The following is a 21,577-nucleotide window of genomic DNA, read 5'->3' as shown; positions in this document are numbered from 1 at the left end:
AGTGTGCTCATCCCACATTTAACATTACAAATATCTCTCTGAATTTCCAGTGTGCTCATCCCACATTTAACATTACAAATATCTCTCTGAATTTCCAGTGTGCTCATCCCACATGTAACATTACAAATATCTCTCTGAATTTCCAGTGTGCTCATCCCACATGTAACATTACGAATATCTCTCTGAATTTCCAGTGTGCTCATCTCACATGTAACATTATGAATATCTCTCTGAATTTCCAGTGTGCTCACCCCACATGTAACATTACAAATATCTCTCTGAATTTCCAGTGTGCTCATCCCACATGTAACATTACAAATATCTCTCTGAATTTCCAGTGTGCTCATCCCACATGTAACATTACGAATATCTCTCTGAATTTCCAGTGTGCTCATCCCACATGTAACATTACGAATATCTCTCTGAATTTCCAGTGTGCTCATCCCACATGTAACATTACAAATATCTCTCTGAATTTCCAGTGTGCTCATCCCACATGTAACATTACAAATATCTCTCTGAATTTCCAGTGTGCTCACCCCACATGTAACATTACAAATATCTCTCTGAATTTCCAGTGTGCTCATCTCACATGTAACATTATGAATATCTCTCTGAATTTCCAGTGTGCTCACCCCACATGTAACATTACAAATATCTCTCTGAATTTCCAGTGTGCTCATCCCACATGTAACATTACAAATATCTCTCTGAAAACCAGTGTGCTCATCCCACATGTAACATTACAAATATCTCTCTGAATTTCCAGTGTGCTCATCCCACATGTAACATTACAAATATCTCTCTGAATTTCCAGTGTGCTCATCTCACATTTAACATTATGAATATCTCTCTGAATTTCCAGTGTGCTCACCCCACATGTAACATTACAAATATCTCTCTGAATTTCCAGTGTGCTCATCCCACATGTAACATTACAAATATCTCTCTGAATTTCCAGTGTGTCCATCCCACATGTAACATTACAAATATCTCTGAATTTCCAGTGTGCTCATCCCACATGTAACATTACAAATATCTCTGAATTTCCAGTGTGCTCATCCCACATTTAACATTACAAATATCTCTCTGAATTTCCAGTGTGCTCATCTCACATGTAACATTACAAATATCTCTCTGAATTTCCAGTGTGCTCATCTCACATTTAACATTACAAATATCTCTCAAAATTCTGTAATTTAACTCTAGCTTTCTATAACCCAAATGTTCCTTAACATACATAAACAAGAGTGCACACGCTAAAATGTCTCGTTTTCTTTACTAACCATTGATATTATGTTGATAGTCCTAAATGAAAGCTTTACTACAACTATTACATAAACTTAACATGATCCAAGAAAATGAAGTCACGATCATATAAACCAAACGAGAAATACATGTACACCTTACAATCATTCAATACACTAAATATAGTTGACCTATTGCTTATAGTTTCTAAGAAACAGACTTAACCAAGAAAACTAAACATTGACCAATGAATCGTGAAAATGAGGTCAAGGTCAGATGAACCATGCCAGGCAGACATGAACAGCTTACAATCCTTCCATACAACAAATATAGCTGACCTATTGCTTATAGTTTAAGATAAACAGACTGAAACACATAAACTTAACACTGAGCAATGAACTGTGAAAATGAGGTCAAGGTCAAATAAAACCTGCGAGACTGACATGTACATCATAGAATATTTCCATACACCAAATATAGTTGACTTATTGCATATAGTATAAGAAAAAGACCAAACCTCAAAAACTTAACTTTGACCACTGAACCATGAAAATGAGGTCAAAGTCAGATGACACCTGCCAGTTGGACATGTACACCTTACAATCATTCCATACACCAAATATAGTAGACCCATTGCATAAAGTATAAGTAAAAACGGACCAAAACACAAAAACTTAACTATAACCACTGAACCATGAAAATGAGGTCAAGGTCAGGTGACACCTGCCAGTTGGACATGTACACCTTACAATCCTTCCATACACCAAATATACTAGACCTATTGCTTATAGTATCTGAGATATGGACTTGACCACCAAAACTTAACCTTGTTCACTGATCCATGAAATGAGGTCTAGGTCAAGTGAAAACTGTCTGACGGGCATGAGGACCTTGATAGGTATGCACATACCAAATATAGTTATCCTATTACTCATAATAAGAGAGAAATTTACATTACAAAAAATCACAACTTTTTTTTTAAGTAGTCACTGAACCATGAAAATGAGGTCAAGGACAATGGACATGTGACAGACGGAAACTTCATAACATAAGGCATCTATATACAAAGTATGAAGCATCCAGGTCTTCCACATTCTAAAATATAATGCTTTTAAGAAGTTAGCTAACGCCGCCGTCGGATCACTATCCCTATGTCAAGCTTTCTGCGACAAAAGTCGCAGGCACGACAATAAAACAGCTCTGATTTCTTCCTGCTTCTAAGTTGTTTTTAAACCTACCTAAATGAGATTGTTTTGAGAGCTCTTTCTGCCACAGCTCTTGCTTTCTCTATCTCAGCTGTTTCTAAGTGGAAGGCCATATATCTAAGCCAGACCATAGAACTATTAGGAGACTGAAGAGCAAGTCTATCAAAACCATCTGCTGCTTCTGGAGTTATGTCCCCTACTAACTGATGCTGCTCAAACTAAAATCAGATATTATATCATTTATCTTTTACATGACTTGTTTATCACAAAACCAAATCCCTTTCTTCATCTAATTAAAACAAAATACTAATTAACATCAGTGTGTCATACTAACCTTTCAAATTATTTTTAATTGAAATAAACATTTTTGTATAAGGTGTATCCATCAGAAATAATGCATATTTCTAAAACATGCACAAAAATTCAAATTTAAAAAACAACAAACTCTACTTATGTGTTAATGTCTTATAAAAAAAAGATATGAGAATAAAAAAGTGTTTTTTTGGTGGGTGCCATTATTACTACTGGATGAAAATTAAAGGCACTGTATGATTTTTCTCTACTGTTTGTTGACAGTAGACATTTTCTTTAAGTAATGACTTACGGTTATAGGACACACAATACACAGAAAACCCAGCTAAATGTTTCACAAAATGTCAGACTAAAATTTAAAATACTGTAAAGTTTATGTTAGTATCACAGTAGATAATTTCCCAAACAAATGTCCCAAAGAAAATGTCTTACACATTAAAGTTAAATGAAGTCAATATCTTACTAAGGTTGTTTTATGGTGATATTAAATGATATTAATTTGATAGAAGTATGCCAAAGAAATCACAACTTTGGAGAATTTCCCTTGACCACAGTATGGAAAGGAGATCAAAACAACATATGATCTTTATACCTGAAATAAATTCTTTTCTTCTTCTTTCTTGTCTTTCTGTATTGGAGTTTTCTGTTGGTCTGATTCCACCTATAATCAGGAGAAAAGGATGAGATTTGATTTGTTTTAATATGTTTTTTAAGTCAGTAACTATTTCATGGTTGCTTTAAAAAATATTTAGTTGTTTAGTGTAGGACAAATAATGCAACTCTTGGTCTGAGGTCAATTTAATAAGAAAAAAACACATCTAAAATAATAAAACTAGTTTTGTTTCAAACGATCCATAAGTCAATCACTTTAACAGTTTTTTGTTACTATTGTTTGGTACATGTGATAAAGAATAAGTATAATAAGTTAGAACAACACAAATAACCAAAGGATAAAGAATATGAAAACCACACTATAATAGAAGAAATCATATACAATTACATACATTCTATTTACAAATACTAGGTATATAATGTTTACCTGAGAGTTTTCCTCCTCATCATCATCTTCAGTATCAGATTGTGTAGATCTAGTTATCACTGGAGATTTGTATTCAGTATCCCAGCACCATCCACTCTTTATCTGAACACATGGTCGATGATTCTTCTGATTTTAACAGAGAAATGAAAGAACAATAAATACTACACTTTAAAAGACAGGAACTTGACAATGGTGTTGTAAATGTAATCCTTAATATAAACTACATTTAAAAGTGACTAACTCCAGTAAAAATAATAGATCAGCATTGATTTTTGAACTAATCTAAGACATTGCTGGTATAAACCTATGATATACATTTCATAACAATTCTACAAGAAAAGTAGGTTTCAGAGTGCTAACAATGCAATTTTCTATATAATTTTAATTTCCAAGGGGCACAACTCTTTTGATAAAAGTTCATCAGCACTGATTTTCAAACTTGTCCATAACTCTGCAGATATAATCCTGTGTCATAAATTTCATAAATATCCTGCAGGAATTGTACATTTATCAGCACTTACAATGAACTTTTGTGTAGAATTTACATTTCTTCCTATAAAAAATAATATTGACATTGATTTCTGAACTTATCTGAGACATTGCTGATATAAGCCTTTGACATAAATTTCACAAATTTCTAGCAAGAATTGTAAACTTGTGAGAGCTTCCAATGCAATTTTAAATAGACTTTACACTTTTAAGGGACATAACTCAAGTAAGAATAATTGATCAGCACTTTTCAAACTGCTCAAAGACATTGCTGATATATACCTTCAATGCAAATTTCATAACAATCCTACAAGAATTATAGGCTTGAGAGAGCTTACAATGTAATTTTCCAATTACAGTCGACTCTCATTATCTAAAAGTAAGCCGGACCACAGAAATATTTCGAGATACCCTTAGTTCGACTCAAACTAATACTGGAAGTTTGACAGACTAAGGGACACAACTCTTGTTTGGTTTGGTAAGGCTAAAATAAATCCAGATGCATATGAGCAGGGGATCAATATTCTGGTCAGAGATCGATGTATCTGTATGTAATGGTCTTTTGTTAATTTGATAAAATTATATGATTTTTCGTCTCTTATATATTTCTTTATATAGTTACAATTTTTTCCTATGGTTTTTAGCTGAAATATTAATTTCAAAACAATTGTGATTAAAAGTTGAGAAAATTGTTCATTCTCGTATACAAGAGATTTTAGAAAATTTAGATTTCTTTTCATTTTTCTTTTATTTGAATTTTTTCTGCAAGAGAGTTGTTTTGAGTTGATCACTAAGTCTTAATCCCTACTTTAAGCACAACCAAACTTATTAATGTATGATTATGATTAATTGTTTTTAAAACATTTTAAATAATTTTTCATAAACTATATCACAATCATTTATCATGGTGATCAAAGATAATCTTAGGTAAACACTCGTAGAAAAAAAATGTCATAAATCAATACAGTGGTCAGTGACCAGAAATTTAATTACATGTGTATTGTCACATGCACTCTTTTATCCATTTAAATCACTGAGGTCATGTTTCAACGTATGTGTATAAGTGCAAGTTAAATAATGAAATTTGAATGCTTTTGTTTACCTTGGGACCATAAATTTGGTTCAAGTCAACCGAAATCTCGACTCAGCAGGAGTCAAAATACATATAACTATATGGAACAAAGTTCGGGACCACGGAAAAACTTCAACTCATCGAAATTTCGAGTCAACCGAGTTCGAGACAATGAAAGTTAACTGTAGTTTATATTTTCAAGGGGCACAACTCCTATACAAATAGTTCCTTGGAACTGATTTTCAAAATTGTCCAAGACATTGCTGACAATAACCTTTGATATGAATTTACATTAAAATCTGGCAAGAATTGTACATGTGAGAGCCCTTACATGACCATATAGACAGACATCTGATATATTTTTATGTCCCTCGCAACTGGTAGCACAGGGGACAATATAATGAAATTTATACAGACAAAATATATACTACTCTGAACAAAGTTCTTATTGAAATTTTGTTACTCCTAAATATTATGGTACTTGCAGTTCTTACATGAACCATGAGACCTGCAGAATGGGCTGTTTGGCACTATCAGTAGCCTGTCTGAGTCATTTATCCCTTTTGATTTCTTACCTGCAAAGGATAACCTAGATACACATTTTCTATCCAACTGTCTGAGTCACCTGTCCCTTTTAATCTCTTACCTGCAAAGGATAACCTGGATACACATCTTCTATCCCACTGTCTGAGTCGCCTGTCCCCTTTGATTTCTTATAAAAGTCAGTTAATGATGAATTAGCGTTTTCTAATTCTGAAAGTTTTCTTTTCCGGTCCAATTTTTTCACTTTAGTCAGTTCAGATTTATCTCTTTTTTCACTACTTTTCTTTTGCTTTTTATTATTTTGAACAGTGTATTCCTCTTCTGAATTTAAATAATCTCTTCTTTTCTTTTTTAATTTGTCTGATTTTGGTTGTTTAACACCAGTGTCACTTTCCCTAAGTGAGAGTTCTACTTTAGGAGAGATGCTGAAATGAAATTTATAAATATAACTAAACCATAGCCCAGTCAAAGACAAATGATTGTTAAAAATGTAGGAGTTATACCCCATGAAACTTATCAGTTTATACTTGATTTACGTAAAAAGTCAATGTAAAAAAAAATAGAGAATGTGTCCATGGGACACAGATGATGCCCCGGCTTGCATATAACATTATAAAGGGATATAAAAGTAACACCACCCAAAATCAAACTTGATCTGTGTTTTGTGTGTATAAGTTCATAACATTTGGTTGAGGCAAACTAAAATTAGAGAACCGAAATGAAAAGTTCACCATTTTTTCCATTTATGAAGGGCATAACTCCAGAACGGTAAAAGTGACGTCACCAAAATTTGAACATGATTTGAGGTTTTTGGTTATAAGCATTGTGTATAAGTTTAATAACATTTGGTTGAGACAAACTAAAGTTAGAGAACAGAAACCAATTTCTTGACGTACGTACAAACAAGGGTAAACCTTAAAGCCCCCTCCGCTGCTTCTGGGTCATAAAAAAATGGATAATCCAAGGTTCCAAAATAGAAAAATATTACCGGTAAACTCAAGGACCATACAACACTGAAAATTCCCTAATGTGGATATATTCTATAAATAAAAATGACCTGACAGTATTTCACATGGGCAAATAGACAACTTTCAAATTTTTTCCACTACATTTCAACAAGCATAAAATATTGTACAACCTGCATTCCTTATGAAGTCTTATTACCTATGTTGCAAATTTCTATAATATGTATTGTTTACCTTAAAACTTTGACTATAACAACCTTGCCAACTGGGAATGCTGCTGTGACATCATCTACCCCATGATCTGATACATATGACTTTGTGACTGTTCCTGACACTGTACCCTGATTGGCTAAACTAATACACAAAAAATATACATTATGTAAATATCTTAATGAAATAGAATAAGAACATGTTTTTTTTTTAAATTACAAATAAAGAAATAAAATAAAAAATGTCTTGAACATATAAAATAATGAAAAAAAAATGCTATTAATAAAAAAAAAATCATAAAAAAACATCTATAGTTGTGTATAATACGCACCCCCTCTACCAACTACTTTTTGGGGGTAAAAAAATGTGTACTAGACACACCTAAAGATGGTATGTAATAATTTTGTGTCATGAATTATAAACCATATCCTTACTTTTTCATTATATTAACAGAGTTCATCTCTTCTGCTGCTTAGGTATATTATAGCTTATTTATTCTTTGGATAACTTCTCTTATGAGTACTACTTCATTTTGTTGTTTTGGGCCAGTTAGTTTATTGCAACTGTTATGCAGTTTAATTAATTTCCTGCCAGGTTTGCAGTGAGAAGAGAGTTCTTGCTCTATTTTGAAGACCTTACTGTGAGTTTGAGATGAAGAACAGCAATAAATGTGCTGTCTTTGCTTTTGTTTTTTCCATGGGTATGATGTGATTTGTGTCATGAATTGATACACCATGTACTTTCTTTTTCATTTTGTCACTATGATCATATAAACTTATATCCTGAATAAAGTTAGGACACTATTATCACATATATTTACCACATCCTGAGTAAAGTTAGGACACTATGATCACATATATTTACCACCTCCTGAGTAAAGTTAGGACACTAGGATCACATATATTTACCACCTCCTGAGTAAAGTTAGGACACTAGGATCACATATATTTACCACCTCCTGAGTAAAGTTAGGACACTAGGATCACATATATTTACCACCTTCTGAGTAAAGTTAGGACACTAGGATCACATATATTTACCACCTCCTGAGTAAAGTTAGGACACTAGGATCACATATATTTACCACCTTCTGAGTAAAGTTAGGACACTATTATCACATATATTTACCACCTTCTGAGTAAAGTTAGGACACTATTATCACATATATTTACCACCTTCTGAGTAAAGTTAGGACACTATTATCACATATATTTACCACCTCCTGAGTAAAGTTGGGACACTATGATCACATATATTTACCACCTCCTGAGTAAAGTTAGGGCACTAGGATCACATATATTTACCACCTTCTGAGTAAAGTTAGGACACTATTATCACATATATTTACCACCTTCTGAGTAAAGTTAGGACACTATGATCACATATATTTACCACCTTCTGAGTAAAGTTAGGACACTAGGATCACATATATTTACCACCTTCTGAGAAAGGTTAAGTTACTTATTATTGACCTGTGTTTTCATCCTAATACATTTGGGAAACATACCTGACCAGCAGCTGTGTTTTTGTACTTTGTACAACATAACCTCGTAATATTTGTCCTTTTTCTACAGAACTTTGTACTGGGTCTACTATCTTTTTGGTGTGTACTTTCCTGAAACAACACAAATGTCAATGATAATTGCCTCACATTACATACAGGAAAACCATACATTCATTAAAATTATTTTAACAATTAGTTGTTGCAAATCTGGTCAAGTAAAAAAAAACTTTTTACATAGTAATTACTAGAATACTTGAATGCTTTGTATAATTAAGATATGGGGCATACATCAATGAGACCGCATTAATCCAAACAGCAAATAAAACCTTAAAAGACATGTATTTAATATGAATTCAACTGATTTTTATAGTTTGTTCTGATGCTGAACAGTTGCACCACTGTCCAAGTTTAGAAGGAGGGTTTGCTGCCTGCAAATATGTTTAACCCTGCCACATTCTGTATGTGCCTGTCCCAAGTCAGGAGCCTGTAATTCAATGGTTGTTGTTTGTTGCTGTATATGATATTTGTTTTTCATTTATTGTTTATTGTTTTGTACATAAATCAGACCGTTAGCACTTTTTGGTTTTGCCAAAGTCTGAATACAATCCTACCTTTGAAATCTACAGTAATTGGTATCCCACAAATAAGGAATACATAAGCACCCATTATATCAGAAAGATTGAACGATATTACATTTACCTGGACTTTCTATATATAAGCACCCATTATATCAGAAAGATTGAACGATATTATATTTACCTGGACTTTCTATATATAAGCACCCATTATATCAGAAAGATTGAACGATATTACATTTACCTGGACTTTCTATATATAAGCACCCATTATATCAGAAAGATTGAACGATATTATATTTACCTGGACTTTCTATATATAAGCATCCATTATATCAGAAAGATTGAACGATATTATATTTACCTGGACTTTCTATATATAAGCACCCATTATATCAGAAAGATTGAACGATATTATATTTACCTGGACTTTCTATATATAAGCACCCATTATATCAGAAAGATTGAACGATATTATATTTACCTGGACTTTCTATAGGACAAGTAGTGTTGATCTTCTTTACCAGGTTTTATAACAGAACAGTCTATATACTGTCCAACATAGAAGTCTGATGTAGGATCATCTGTGTACTTGTCATATATCTCAGTCAGTTCTACAACACCTCTAATACCACCAGGAAGGTGTACAAATAATCCTCTGTCCTCCTTAATCAATGTTATAACACATTTATGTAAACTTCCACTTGTCAAACTTTCTGAAGCATTCTCTGTAAACAGAAAACATTTGTTATATGTTTTCTATGTCATTCTGCAGGTTAGTCTAGAAATAATTTAAGGATGTTCGCTCCTTTTGTTTTTGAATTATTGCCATATATTCGGAATCCTCTGGTTTTATCCATGTAGTGACATGAAAAATTTTGCCCACTAGCACCTACTTTTCTTTCCATAATTTGATAACATATAGTTTAAAATGTCATCTTTGAAAATCTTATAAAATCCTTGTTATTTTTTCATCATTTTTGAAAGAAAAAAGGTGCCAATGTTAAATGTATGAAAAATCTAGAGAGAATTATTTCCCGCCAAATTTTCAATGGCTTATTTCTCGAAAACAAGCACATGGACCCTTCATTTTTTTCTGCTTTTTTAGATTCTTTATTCATATACTATCAATTTATAACAGTCTTTTAAAAAGCTTGTTATTTTAAAACAGAGTAGCGAACATCCTTAAGTTCCGTAGGTAGGAATTCTCAATTCCTGTACAACTGAAGGGAGGGTGGCCAACTAATAAGTTTTAATTTCATGCAATATAGCATCAAATTTTTTCACCCATACACTCAACATGTGTTGGAAGTGAGGATGCCTACATTTTGGTCATGTGGTGATGGTAGTCACATGACTAATATAACTCACTACAGTATCTCGGACCTGGTGTATTGGTGGAGGAGGCCAGGGTGCCAGGAGAGAACCACGACCTTTGGCAGGAAAACTGGCAATCTTAATTAATTAACAGTTGAAAGCACCTGCCATGTGGGGGGTTCAAACTCACAACCTCTTTGTTGACAGGATAGTGATACAGTAGCTGAAATACTTAGACAACCCAGGCCCCATGATTCAAAAGACCTCTTTCCATAAATTATTGCTTTTACTAATTGAATACCTCCATAAAAAGGGCATTATCTCAGATATACAATATAGTCATTTGCATACTTTACATAATCTTTTCTCATTTGCCAGGTAATATTTTCCTACTGTCATAAAAACATACCATTTTCTGAATAAACTGGAGTTTTTTAAGTTTAAATTATGTGTTTATTTGATTGCTAATGAATACCTACCTATCAATGTCAGTACTAAAGCACCATCTTTCATTACATTATGTACTGTAGCATTGTAACCTTGACCCTTTTTAAAGTGTTTTGTGGGATCCTCAAGCACCTGTTATAGAAATACAGAACATCTATTACTGTAATTAAGCTTTGATTTTGAATAACTCATTGTATAATTAATACTTTGTATCATTATTTGTACCAGTAAAATTCATAAATAAACTATGTTTACACTAACTCAAAAAAGATAAATTTTATAGTTTTGAATAATAAGATAATGTGTGGAAATAGGTAGGTAAAAAGGTGAAATACAATTATGTAATATAGTCTTCATAATCCATCCTACAGATCAAATTCAACAGTCACTACAATTCAGTAGTCATTTCTTGAAGAGTAACTTTTTAAATACACTATCTAATATCTTGAACAGAAATCTCATTGTATATAGGTATTTCTTATCAAGAACAACAACCTGTCACATTTTATCCTTTCTGAACTAAAATAAATACTGGAAGTTCAAACCTTTGGATCTTTTGACAAATCATTTAACCCAATTCTTCCTCTTATCTTTGGTGTGACTTGTAACCAAACATGATCTTTTTCACACTGAAATAGACAGACATTAATGTTATATATATTTAAGGATATAAATAGTATATTTAAGGATATAAATAGTATATTTAAGGATATAAAAAGAATACTTCCCCAAAGACATAAATAGAATATTTAAGGATATAAATAGAATATCTAAGGATAGAAATAGATTGTTTTAATTAATCTTTCACATCTTAAATTTTCATCTCTTTACATAATAATACATTCAATGTGAGGGCTGTTGTTTGGTGCTTGTGACATTGACTTATTGTTATGTATTTCTTTTTAAAAATGTAAAATCATATGCTACTTCAATGTTATATTTACCAGTAAAAGCTACGGTAAATTCAGAAATTATTGCAAGTTTTTATTAATGTGATAAATGTGACGGTATCAGGTTCACAATAATAAAAAATTTAATTCATAATTTCAGAAGTGATTTTCTAAGATTTAAGATTTCTCATTTTTGCCAGAGGTCAAGAATTTGCAAAAACAATTGCATGAATAAGTTTCAGAATTTATTGTAAATGTAATTTTATTTATGAAGCAAAAATATATAATGTCTTACTTTAGTTACAAATCCTACAACTTTGTCTTTTTTCTGGAACTTATGTTCTGAATCTAAGTTTGCCTTTTCCATATTGCTGTAAATAAAAAATATCCAAAATTTGAGAAAATGATTTTTTTGAAACCAAAATGTCTAACTTATCTATATTTTTTCAATTGAAGGCACTAAATGATGATTAAGGATATTGCAGTTTTATAATTACATGAATGCCTCGTAAGAATTCCATCATTTAAATTGGCAGACAACAATCATATAGTGTTTAAAAGCGATGTTTTATTTTCAAATAAATTGCAACATCCATGACTGCATATGCTATACATGACAAGGTTACAACAATGTGTAAGAATATTTAAAAAAGAAAAGAAAGAAGAAGCTAGATTTCACTTGTAATTTCTTAGTTTTAGCATTGAAATGAAATTATCAGATTTGAGTGCTTTTAATTTGTAGGTTTATAGGATTGTAAAAAACTTGACCAGTTTATAGGGTTGTAAAAGTCTTGACCATTGGCACATTTATAGTCTGAAGGCCTTCCAATAAAACTACAAACAAAACCATTCAAATCTTAAATGGTACTCAGTTATACACTGATGTGTAAAATAGTGAGTAAACTAATAAATAGGAATCTGCTGAAACATAAAAACCTTCTGTGCTGTTTTTGTGTATATCATAGTTTGGAAATTGAGTGTGTGTGTATGAATGTACAACATAATGTCTTTAATTACCTGGGTTTTATCGTAAACTCTGGTAAGGAAAGAGTCTTTGAAGACGATTGTTCTCTGTAAATGTAAAAAGTAATACCATAAATCAGTTTTGTTAAAGTAAGAGATACAAATACTATTATTAAACTCCGTTTGGTGAACTAACGCCTGTGTGAATCCTTTCGGTAGAGTCCATGAAGTGGATACCTTGGTATGCCGGGTTGTCAAATAATGCAAATGAATGCAACACTTAAGTAATACTCAAAATTGACAACAACACTAGTGCTGTTGTCAATTTTGAGTATTAAATACTATTATTGTAAAAATAGCACCATCATATGAGTTATTTTTTATTTCTTTACATTCACTAGCACCAATTTTTCATAAATAATTATTGTGACAGTATCCCATAGATAATTCATCTCAAATTTTGTACATTTTTAACCAATTCACAAAACAAACTCTGAAATTAAAATTTCTATTTATTTATTGGTTGAACTGCAAACTTCTCTTTCAATAAGATAATGTGTCTGTAAGAAATGGATGCCAGGCCTGAAAACAAATTTAATAAAAAAGGTTAGTCAATGTGATTGTGTTGTACAATGTAAAAAAAAACGATTGAAGCAATAAATCACTGATATAATAAGTTTCAGAGAAAATGACCTAAACACTAGTCAAAAGATACTAACATAAAAAGGTTATAATTATAGATAATGTTGATGTTTGAACTTGGCCAAATCAAACACAAACTTGGGTTAAAGACTCTAAATATTATGTCTAGATCAAAGACCAAAACTGTTGTCAACACTTACTAAACATTTGGCATGTATAGGAAATAAAAGTCACAATTATGTTAATGTTGCTGAACAGCATTGAACTATATACAAGATTGTAGTTGTGAAATGTAATTAATATACAGGTTTATTATATACTTAGTAGTAAATACAGGTAAACTGTATGTGTAATACAATCAATGACAATCGTGCTGTATCAACCATCAGTGATGATATCGATATCAGTCACGGTTACATAAGCTTTATTAAACCCCTAAAACTCTATGACGTCACATCATTGATATCCGTCACGCTTGTGAAGGCTTTATCAAACCCCTAATCTGTATTACATCAACTCACGTGAAAAAAACTCCATCTACTTGAAGTATATAATAAAGTGTAGAGCTCTTGGGATTATATTGGTGTCTCGGGTTGATACGGGTGTGATATTGAAAAAGCCATATGATATTCTCTATTTACAATAAGTTTCTGAGAACTATGACTTAACACAAAACTTAACCTACATCACCAAATATTGATATGTACTGGTAGGCAAAAATTATTTAAACATTGTTATTTCAATAGCATTGCACATTACAAAAAAAAAAGGTATTCCTCTAACAATCAACCATTAAAGAGTTTTTAATTTACAAGATACCATTTGACATCCATACCCTTAACTATTAAATCTGACTGAGGAAGTTCAACATTGTTTTTATAAACTACATCACTTCGAAACTAGCATAAAAGTCGACTTACTTCTTTGGTATCCATTCTCTAAATCCAACCACTCTGGCTTTAACTTCTTGTTGAAGTTTATATTTACCAGGAGATAAAACAGTTGTTCCCTATAAAATACATATTTTTCATTAAGTTGTTAACTTATTTTTTTTTGTTTTATGTAATTAGCTTAAATAAGGACATTAGTTTCTCCTTTGCATTGTATCACATTTTATTATCCAGAGGCTTTCAGAGCTAACTCTACAGTAATTTTGGTTGGACTCATTGTTAAAAGCCGTACAGTGACCTGTTGTTGTTTACATTGTTAAAAGCCGTACAGTGACCTGTTGTTGTTTACATCGTTAAAAGACGTACAGTGACCTGTTGTTGTTTACGTTGTTAAAAGACGTACAGTGACCTGTTGTTGTTTACATCGTTAAAAGACGTACAGTGACCTGTTGTTGTTTACGTTGTTAAAAGACGTACAGTGACCTGTTGTTGTTTACATTGTTAAAAGTCGTACAGTGACCTGTTGTTGTTTACGTCGTTAAAAGACGTACAGTGACCTGTTGTTGTTTACGTTGTTAAAAGACGTACAGTGACCTGTTGTTGTTTACATTGTTAAAAGACGTACAGTGACCTGTTGTTGTTTACATCGTTAAAAGACGTACAGTGACCTGTTGTTGTTTACATCGTTAAAAGATGTACAGTGACCTGTTGTTGTTTACATTGTTAAAAGACGTACAGTGACCTGTTGTTGTTTACATCATCAACATTTCGTCTCTTATCTTATTGACAATCAAACCACATCTCTTTCATTTTATATTTATAATTTAAAAAGTTGTTAATAAACATATCATTCTTTCCTATACTTATATTCTCAGTTCTGTAAAACATCAAAGTCAATACACTTACTGTATAGTAACATAACATGTGAGGTAGATCATAACTCAAAACTATTATGCTATATTTATCAGACATGTAGATACTGTCATATTCCTAATTGGGTGATTCATTAATCAAAAAGATTTCATTAATCAAAGCAATACAATGACTGAATGTTACAAGAGCATAAAGGAATATGGTGTTATTGGGTTGCTGTCTTATTGACATATTTTCCTCAATCCATTAAAGTCACAGTACTTTGATATGAGCAACCATTAAAATTGATACCATCATAAACAAATGAATCCACATTGGTAAAATACAACTTTAATTTCTCAGTCATCTTTCTTATTCAATCAAAAGTGGAATATATATTATGTAATCTGTGGTGTTTTTTTTAGTTCCTTTTGCAATTGTTATTTGTTTTTAATTCTTTTTGTTGATCATATGGAAATTAACTATCTGAAGGTCTGTCAATCTTTAACTTACATTTTCAATCGAATCTACCATTTCTGTCAAATGAATTCTACCATGCACTGAATTATACAACACATTCAGCTGGAAATCAAGTATATCCTTTACACTGCAACAGATAAATGGTTAGAATGGTAACAAGAGTATGTATATCCTTTACACTGCAACAGATAAATGGTTAGAATGGTAACAAGAGTATTTATCATTGGCAATATTTCATTTTTTTTTCTTTATAGACCTTTTAAGCATTATCTTTTTTTGAAATCAGATGGAATAATAATTCAAAGGTACAGCTGTCCCATGTTAAGATATTAAAATTAAGGTTCTGTCAAGCAATAGTATCTATAGACTGGTTGATTTTCAGCACATTACACATGTACAAATCTGTCTTGTTATCAAATGTCCAAGTGATTCAGAAATCAAAACTTGCAGCTTACAAAATTTACACTATAGATTGAGCAATAGGGACATCACCTTAAACCTGGGGTAACATTAAGATTGAGCAATATGAACCTAACATTAAACCTGGGGTAACATTAAGATTAAGCAATATGGACCTCACCTTAAACCTGGGGTAACATTAAGATTGAGCAATAGGGACCTCACCTTAAACCTGGGGTAACATTAAGATTGAGCAATAGGGACCTCACCTTAAACCTGGGGTAACATTTAGATTGAGCACTAGGGACCTCACCTTAAACCTGGGGAAACATTTAGATTGAGCAATAGGGACCTCACCTTAAACCTGGGGTTAAGTTAGGATGCTTTTCTTAAAATTCTATAAAAATAAACAATAAACTGTGTTTCTACTAACCTAACTATTGCAATGTCTCCAACCTGTAATTCACATTCACTATTGTTTCTCTGTCTCTCGTGAGATTCAAAACAACACAGTATATGCTCATCCATAATTCTACAAATATATAATAATCTGACTTGTTATTATTTGTATCTGTTGGGAGTATAGTTTGTAAGCTTAAAAGATTACTTGTATTTTTATAGTGTCTAATATCATTTTGTTAAATTCATATACACTTTCAAAAGTATCTTAATCTTGCTATCATAATTACAAGTTTAAACCAGTTAAGATCTTATTGATGATGTAGCAAGATTCCTATAACCAGTACTCTTTTTAATTTTTTTTATGTAAAATTGAGAAATTACATCTGAAAGTAAAACAAATACATGTATGTGAACCAAAAATAACTGATTCTCTGAATTAAATTAAAACAGGTTCAAAACAGTTGTCATCAATCAAACCAAGTAAATAGAGACCAGTACTAATGTATCAAAATTCTAAAGGTATGGTACCTCAATATTTTTTTACTTAACAGTAATATTAGATACAATATAAACATTTGTTATAATACAATTACTCTGTGTTAAAATACAATTACTCTGTGTTATAATACAATTACTCTGTGTTATAATACAATTACTCTGTGTTAAAATATCAAACTGAAAGAAAAAGCTATATGAAGTGGTTGAAAAATATAATAATTTCTCTACAATTCACAGTCCAGTGACAAAGTTGCCTACCTTTTGACTATCATGGGGAAGACTTGGCCTACATTATATTTGAAGACTTGTAACACATCATTCATATGCTGTAAATAGAGAAAAAAATATCTGATTAATCTTCCAAAAACATACTTTATCTCCTACATGTTTATGTGTTTCTATGTATTTTGTTTATTCTTTTTTCAATATGCCGAACATTTAGAACTTTATAGGACTTTTTCAACTAACCTATTTGATTTAGGATTTGAAGTGTTATATATAGTAGGACTGTTTTTCCAATAATACGTGATAAATAAACACTGTAAATATGCGCACATCAGATATCGAATGGTGGAGGGAGTAACAACACTGTATATAGAGAGCACCCCAGCTGAGCATGTAAATATGGTAAGATGTCCAATGGTTGAAGGAGTAACAGCACTGTATATAAAGAGAGCACCTGTTCTACATATGAAAATATGGTTCCTCTACAAAAGGGGTTTAAAGATAAGTTAGATTAGATTAGATTTATCTGACTTTCTTCAACAGTAACCAACTTTATATTCAAGTCTGGTTAGTATGGCATAGAAACATAAATACTAAATGATATTTTAGTTAGGGCTGTTCCATAAAAACATACATGGGACCCAGGGAAGGCAACTCTAATTTGCCACCATGGGTGGGTGTGAAATATTGTGTTGAACGGGTTTAAAATTATGCAGGACTCTAAAATCGCTTCTATGGGTGGTCACTCTGTTTTCAAAGTGCCTTCCCTGGGTACCATGTATATTTTAATGGAACAGCTCTAATGTATAATTGTAATTATGACACAAAGTTGATTCAAAATTATTCATTCATAAAAATATAGAGCAAATAAGCAAAAAGGATGTACAGAAGGATAATGGTTTATATAAATGAACCAGAAACATTTATGGATTGGAATAAATTTCAGTCTTTTCCTTGTATAAAAAAAAATATTTCTTTGAAATAAAAAATGAGTATAAAATTGTCTCTTACCCTTCTAGATGGAAGATACACCACAGTACCAGCTTCTTTTCCTTTTAATACTGCCATCATGCAATCCTTCTTGATCAGAGTAATCTCCCCTTTTACATGCTGACCAACCTCAACCTATAAGTAACAAATATTGCCTATAAATAAAACAAGATACAGCAATAACTTTAAATTCATGAATATGTGAACAAAGATGTTCTTGGTAAAAGCAGAGGTAAGGAATGGTATTTTTGTCAGTAAGTTTTTGAACAGATTATTTTATGATTAATATGAGGCAGGTGCTACTTGATGGAATCATGAAGGTTTTTGGTATTTAACAATTGGATTTTGCATGTTTGTTTTACTTTTACACCACATTGTCACATGGCCTTTAATGAGATCTCTTCCCTCTTCAATTCAATTTGTACTGTCCCATTAATTACTTCGATATATTTATGTGCGATTTTAACAGTATGTCTACAAAGAACAGATTATTATATAATTTTTAATATGCTTTAACAGTTTCTCACATTCTGACACAAGAACAAGTGACAGGGAGTTTTCTTGTAGCAGGTCATACCATACAGATATAAATAGACCCTTTTGTTTTTGCCATGGTTTTTTTTACGACTAATGAATGAATTGAATGTCCCTTTGATATCTTTCGCCTCTCTTTTTCTACCAATTCAGCTCCCTTCTGAAGGTTATTAAATCAGTCTGATATGAAAAAGAGAACAAGAGGCTCTCAAGAGCCTGAATCGCTCACCTGTATTTCAGAGGAGAAGATTTTTAAATGTTAGCAAAAATTGTGTAAAATTGTCTTTAAAGAGCAATAACTCCTTAAGGGGTCAATTGACAATTTTGGTCATATTAACTTTTTTGTAGATCTTACTTTGCTGAACATTATTGCTGCTTACAGTTTATATATATCTATAATAATATTCAAAATAATAACAAAAAACTGCAAAATTTTGTTAAAACTACCAATTCGGTGGCAGCAACCCAACAATGGGTTGTTCGATTCGTCTGAAAATTTCCGGGCAGATAGATCTTGACCAATTAAACCCCTGTCACATTTGCTCTAAAAGATTTAGTTTTTGAGATATAAGCCAAAAACTGCATTTGACCCTTATGTTCTATTTTTAGCCATGGCGGCCATGTTTGTCGATGGATAAAAACTTTGGGTACAATTTATAAACAAGATACCCCAAGGAACATTTAGTTAAAGTTTGAAGGTAATTGGCCCAGTAGTTTCAGAGGAGAAGATTTTTAAATGTTAGCAAACTTTATGAACAAATTGTGTAAAATTGTCTTTAAAGGGCAATAACTCCTTAAGGGGTCAATTGACAATTTGGGTCATATTATCTTTTTTGTAGATCTTACTTTGCTGAACATTATTGCTGCTTACAGTTTATATATATCTATAATAATATTCAAAATAATAACAAAAAACTGCAAAATTTTGTTAAAACTACCAATTCGGTGGCAGCAACCCAACAATGGGTTGTTCGATTCGTCTGAAAATTTCAGAGCTGATAGATTTTGACCAATTGAACAATTTTACCCCCATGTCAGATTTGCTCTAAAAGCTTTAGTTTTTGAGATATAAGCCAAAAACTGCATTTGACCCCTATGTTCTATTTTTAGCCATGGCGGCCATGTTTGTCGATGGATCAAAACTTCGGATACAATTTCTAAACTAGATACCCTAAGGAACATTTAGTTAAAGTTTGAAGGTATTTGGCCCAGTAGTTTCAGAGGAGAAGATTTTTGAAATAGTTTACGACGACAGACGACGACGGACGCCAAGTGATGGCATAAGCTCACATGGGGCCCTTTGGGCCCCGGTGAGCTAAAAAGGGGGAGTGAGGCGAAATGATAAAAGTTCAATTGATTTGTTGGATAGTACAACTTACCTTGTGTTTTGATTTCTGTTTACTGTTTACAGTTTTTATTATATGTTTATTAACAGCCACTTCCACACATTTGTTTTTAGGATCAATAAACAAAACTACACATTTTAATTTACTTCCTTCCCCATAATTATCATCTATAATAAAAACGATAAATAATTGATAAACGCCTAAATATGAGAAAACTTGATGAACAACATATATATAACCAAGGATAATATAGGGCCAATACCACAAATTACAAATGCTTAGTCTGAAATATAGCACAACATTGTTATATCTGCAAATTTGCAATAGCAAATTTATGTCTTTCCATTTTAACCTAAGCTTATATGACCCCATGTCAACAGTGTCTGTGCCCTTGAACACTTGGCCTATTATATCAATTATCAAGTTGATTTTCTAAGGGAGATAATTGGATGTCATTTTCAAAAACACTTACTATCCATATGTTCTTTTGTACAGATGCCCTTGACCCCATTAGTCACATGACCAAGTAAACCATCTTCAGAACAATCTTCTATAATAAACTCTGTTACCTGCCCTATTTTCACACTTCTCAGCTTGTTTTTCTTTCCTGTATTTACAAAAATTTAGTTTTTTTAAAAACATAAATATAAACACCAGAAATAAAATGTTCAAACAAGAAATCATTATTAAGACAACCATAAAATTAAAGGTAATCCACCATAACAAAGTTGCTACAAGATAGGTGTTGCAAAAATAAAAATTGCATTTCAAATTTTGATAGAATTATTTGTATGCAGCGTATTCTAAAATCGCAATAATTAAACTTGCATTTATGTTGATTGTTTAACAATCACAAAAGTAAATGCATGCAATAATTTCTGAATTTACAGTAAAAGATCCTCTAACTCACACACACTTGACAAGATATCAACTCAAATGCAAAACTCAGAAAAAGCAAATGAAAAATATTAATTACCTTTCTTCTCTACAACTTTATTCCAAGCACTATCTATTTCCCGTAGATATGTACTTAGAAGGTCTATTCCAATATCTACGTTACCATGGTAACAATCTTGCATTCTCAAACTGACAATACAGCGATTTTTCTCATTGTCCACTTCTGTTACCATGGCAATGACTGGTTGCCCTTGGTGATATATTGTATTTAGATCTTCCAATTTGGGTCCTGAAGCAAACTTAAATAAAGAAATGGAATACTTGAAAATTAACAAATCTTTTCACATGTTATGCTCACTGGACTTCAGAAGATATTTGTCCATTACAGGTTAGAGTAAGCTATGATAATGAGGCAGCATAAATGTTGTTTTGCTTGGTTTCCTCTTGTTGCCTATTCTGACATCGGACTCTTACTTCTTTTAGGCTGAGTTTTGCTGTGCATATTGCTGTGTGTTTGTTTATTCCACATTGGCTAGAGGTGTGGGAGGGTAGAGATCTCATGAGGCATGTTTGGCTTCAATGCATTTTTGCACCTGTCCCAGGTCATGAACCTCTGGCCTTTGTTGGTCTTGTGTATTTTTTT

The 21,577-nt window shown here is 31.9% G+C and overlaps 1 protein-coding gene across 1 annotated transcript in view; it reads right to left on the bottom strand.

Annotated features, from left to right (window-relative positions):
* The window catches only part of LOC127733881 (protein RRP5 homolog), a 49,261-nt gene that overhangs the window by 4,514 nt on the left and 23,170 nt on the right, over window positions 1–21,577 (bottom strand). The window contains exons 21-39 of the mRNA XM_052243328.1: window positions 21,014–21,233; window positions 20,510–20,644; window positions 20,071–20,204; window positions 18,179–18,292; window positions 17,201–17,268; window positions 16,476–16,574; window positions 15,677–15,770; window positions 14,342–14,430; window positions 12,834–12,887; window positions 12,112–12,187; window positions 11,472–11,555; window positions 10,959–11,058; window positions 9,647–9,890; window positions 8,591–8,698; window positions 7,108–7,227; window positions 6,012–6,333; window positions 3,805–3,930; window positions 3,358–3,426; window positions 2,487–2,671 (exon numbers count right to left, since the gene is read on the bottom strand). Coding sequence (XP_052099288.1) covers window positions 2,487–2,671; window positions 3,358–3,426; window positions 3,805–3,930; window positions 6,012–6,333; window positions 7,108–7,227; window positions 8,591–8,698; window positions 9,647–9,890; window positions 10,959–11,058; window positions 11,472–11,555; window positions 12,112–12,187; window positions 12,834–12,887; window positions 14,342–14,430; window positions 15,677–15,770; window positions 16,476–16,574; window positions 17,201–17,268; window positions 18,179–18,292; window positions 20,071–20,204; window positions 20,510–20,644; window positions 21,014–21,233 — 2,441 coding nt within the window. The remainder of the gene's footprint in view (window positions 1–2,486; window positions 2,672–3,357; window positions 3,427–3,804; window positions 3,931–6,011; window positions 6,334–7,107; window positions 7,228–8,590; window positions 8,699–9,646; window positions 9,891–10,958; window positions 11,059–11,471; window positions 11,556–12,111; window positions 12,188–12,833; window positions 12,888–14,341; window positions 14,431–15,676; window positions 15,771–16,475; window positions 16,575–17,200; window positions 17,269–18,178; window positions 18,293–20,070; window positions 20,205–20,509; window positions 20,645–21,013; window positions 21,234–21,577) is intronic.

The sequence above is a fragment of the Mytilus californianus genome, unplaced genomic scaffold (assembly GCF_021869535.1).
Source record: "Mytilus californianus isolate M0D057914Y unplaced genomic scaffold, xbMytCali1.0.p SCAF_3, whole genome shotgun sequence".
NCBI classification, from domain to species: Eukaryota; Metazoa; Mollusca; class Bivalvia; order Mytilida; family Mytilidae; genus Mytilus; species Mytilus californianus.
The sequence above is the reverse complement of the archived record's forward strand: the minus strand, read 5'-3'. Positions and strand labels throughout refer to the sequence as shown.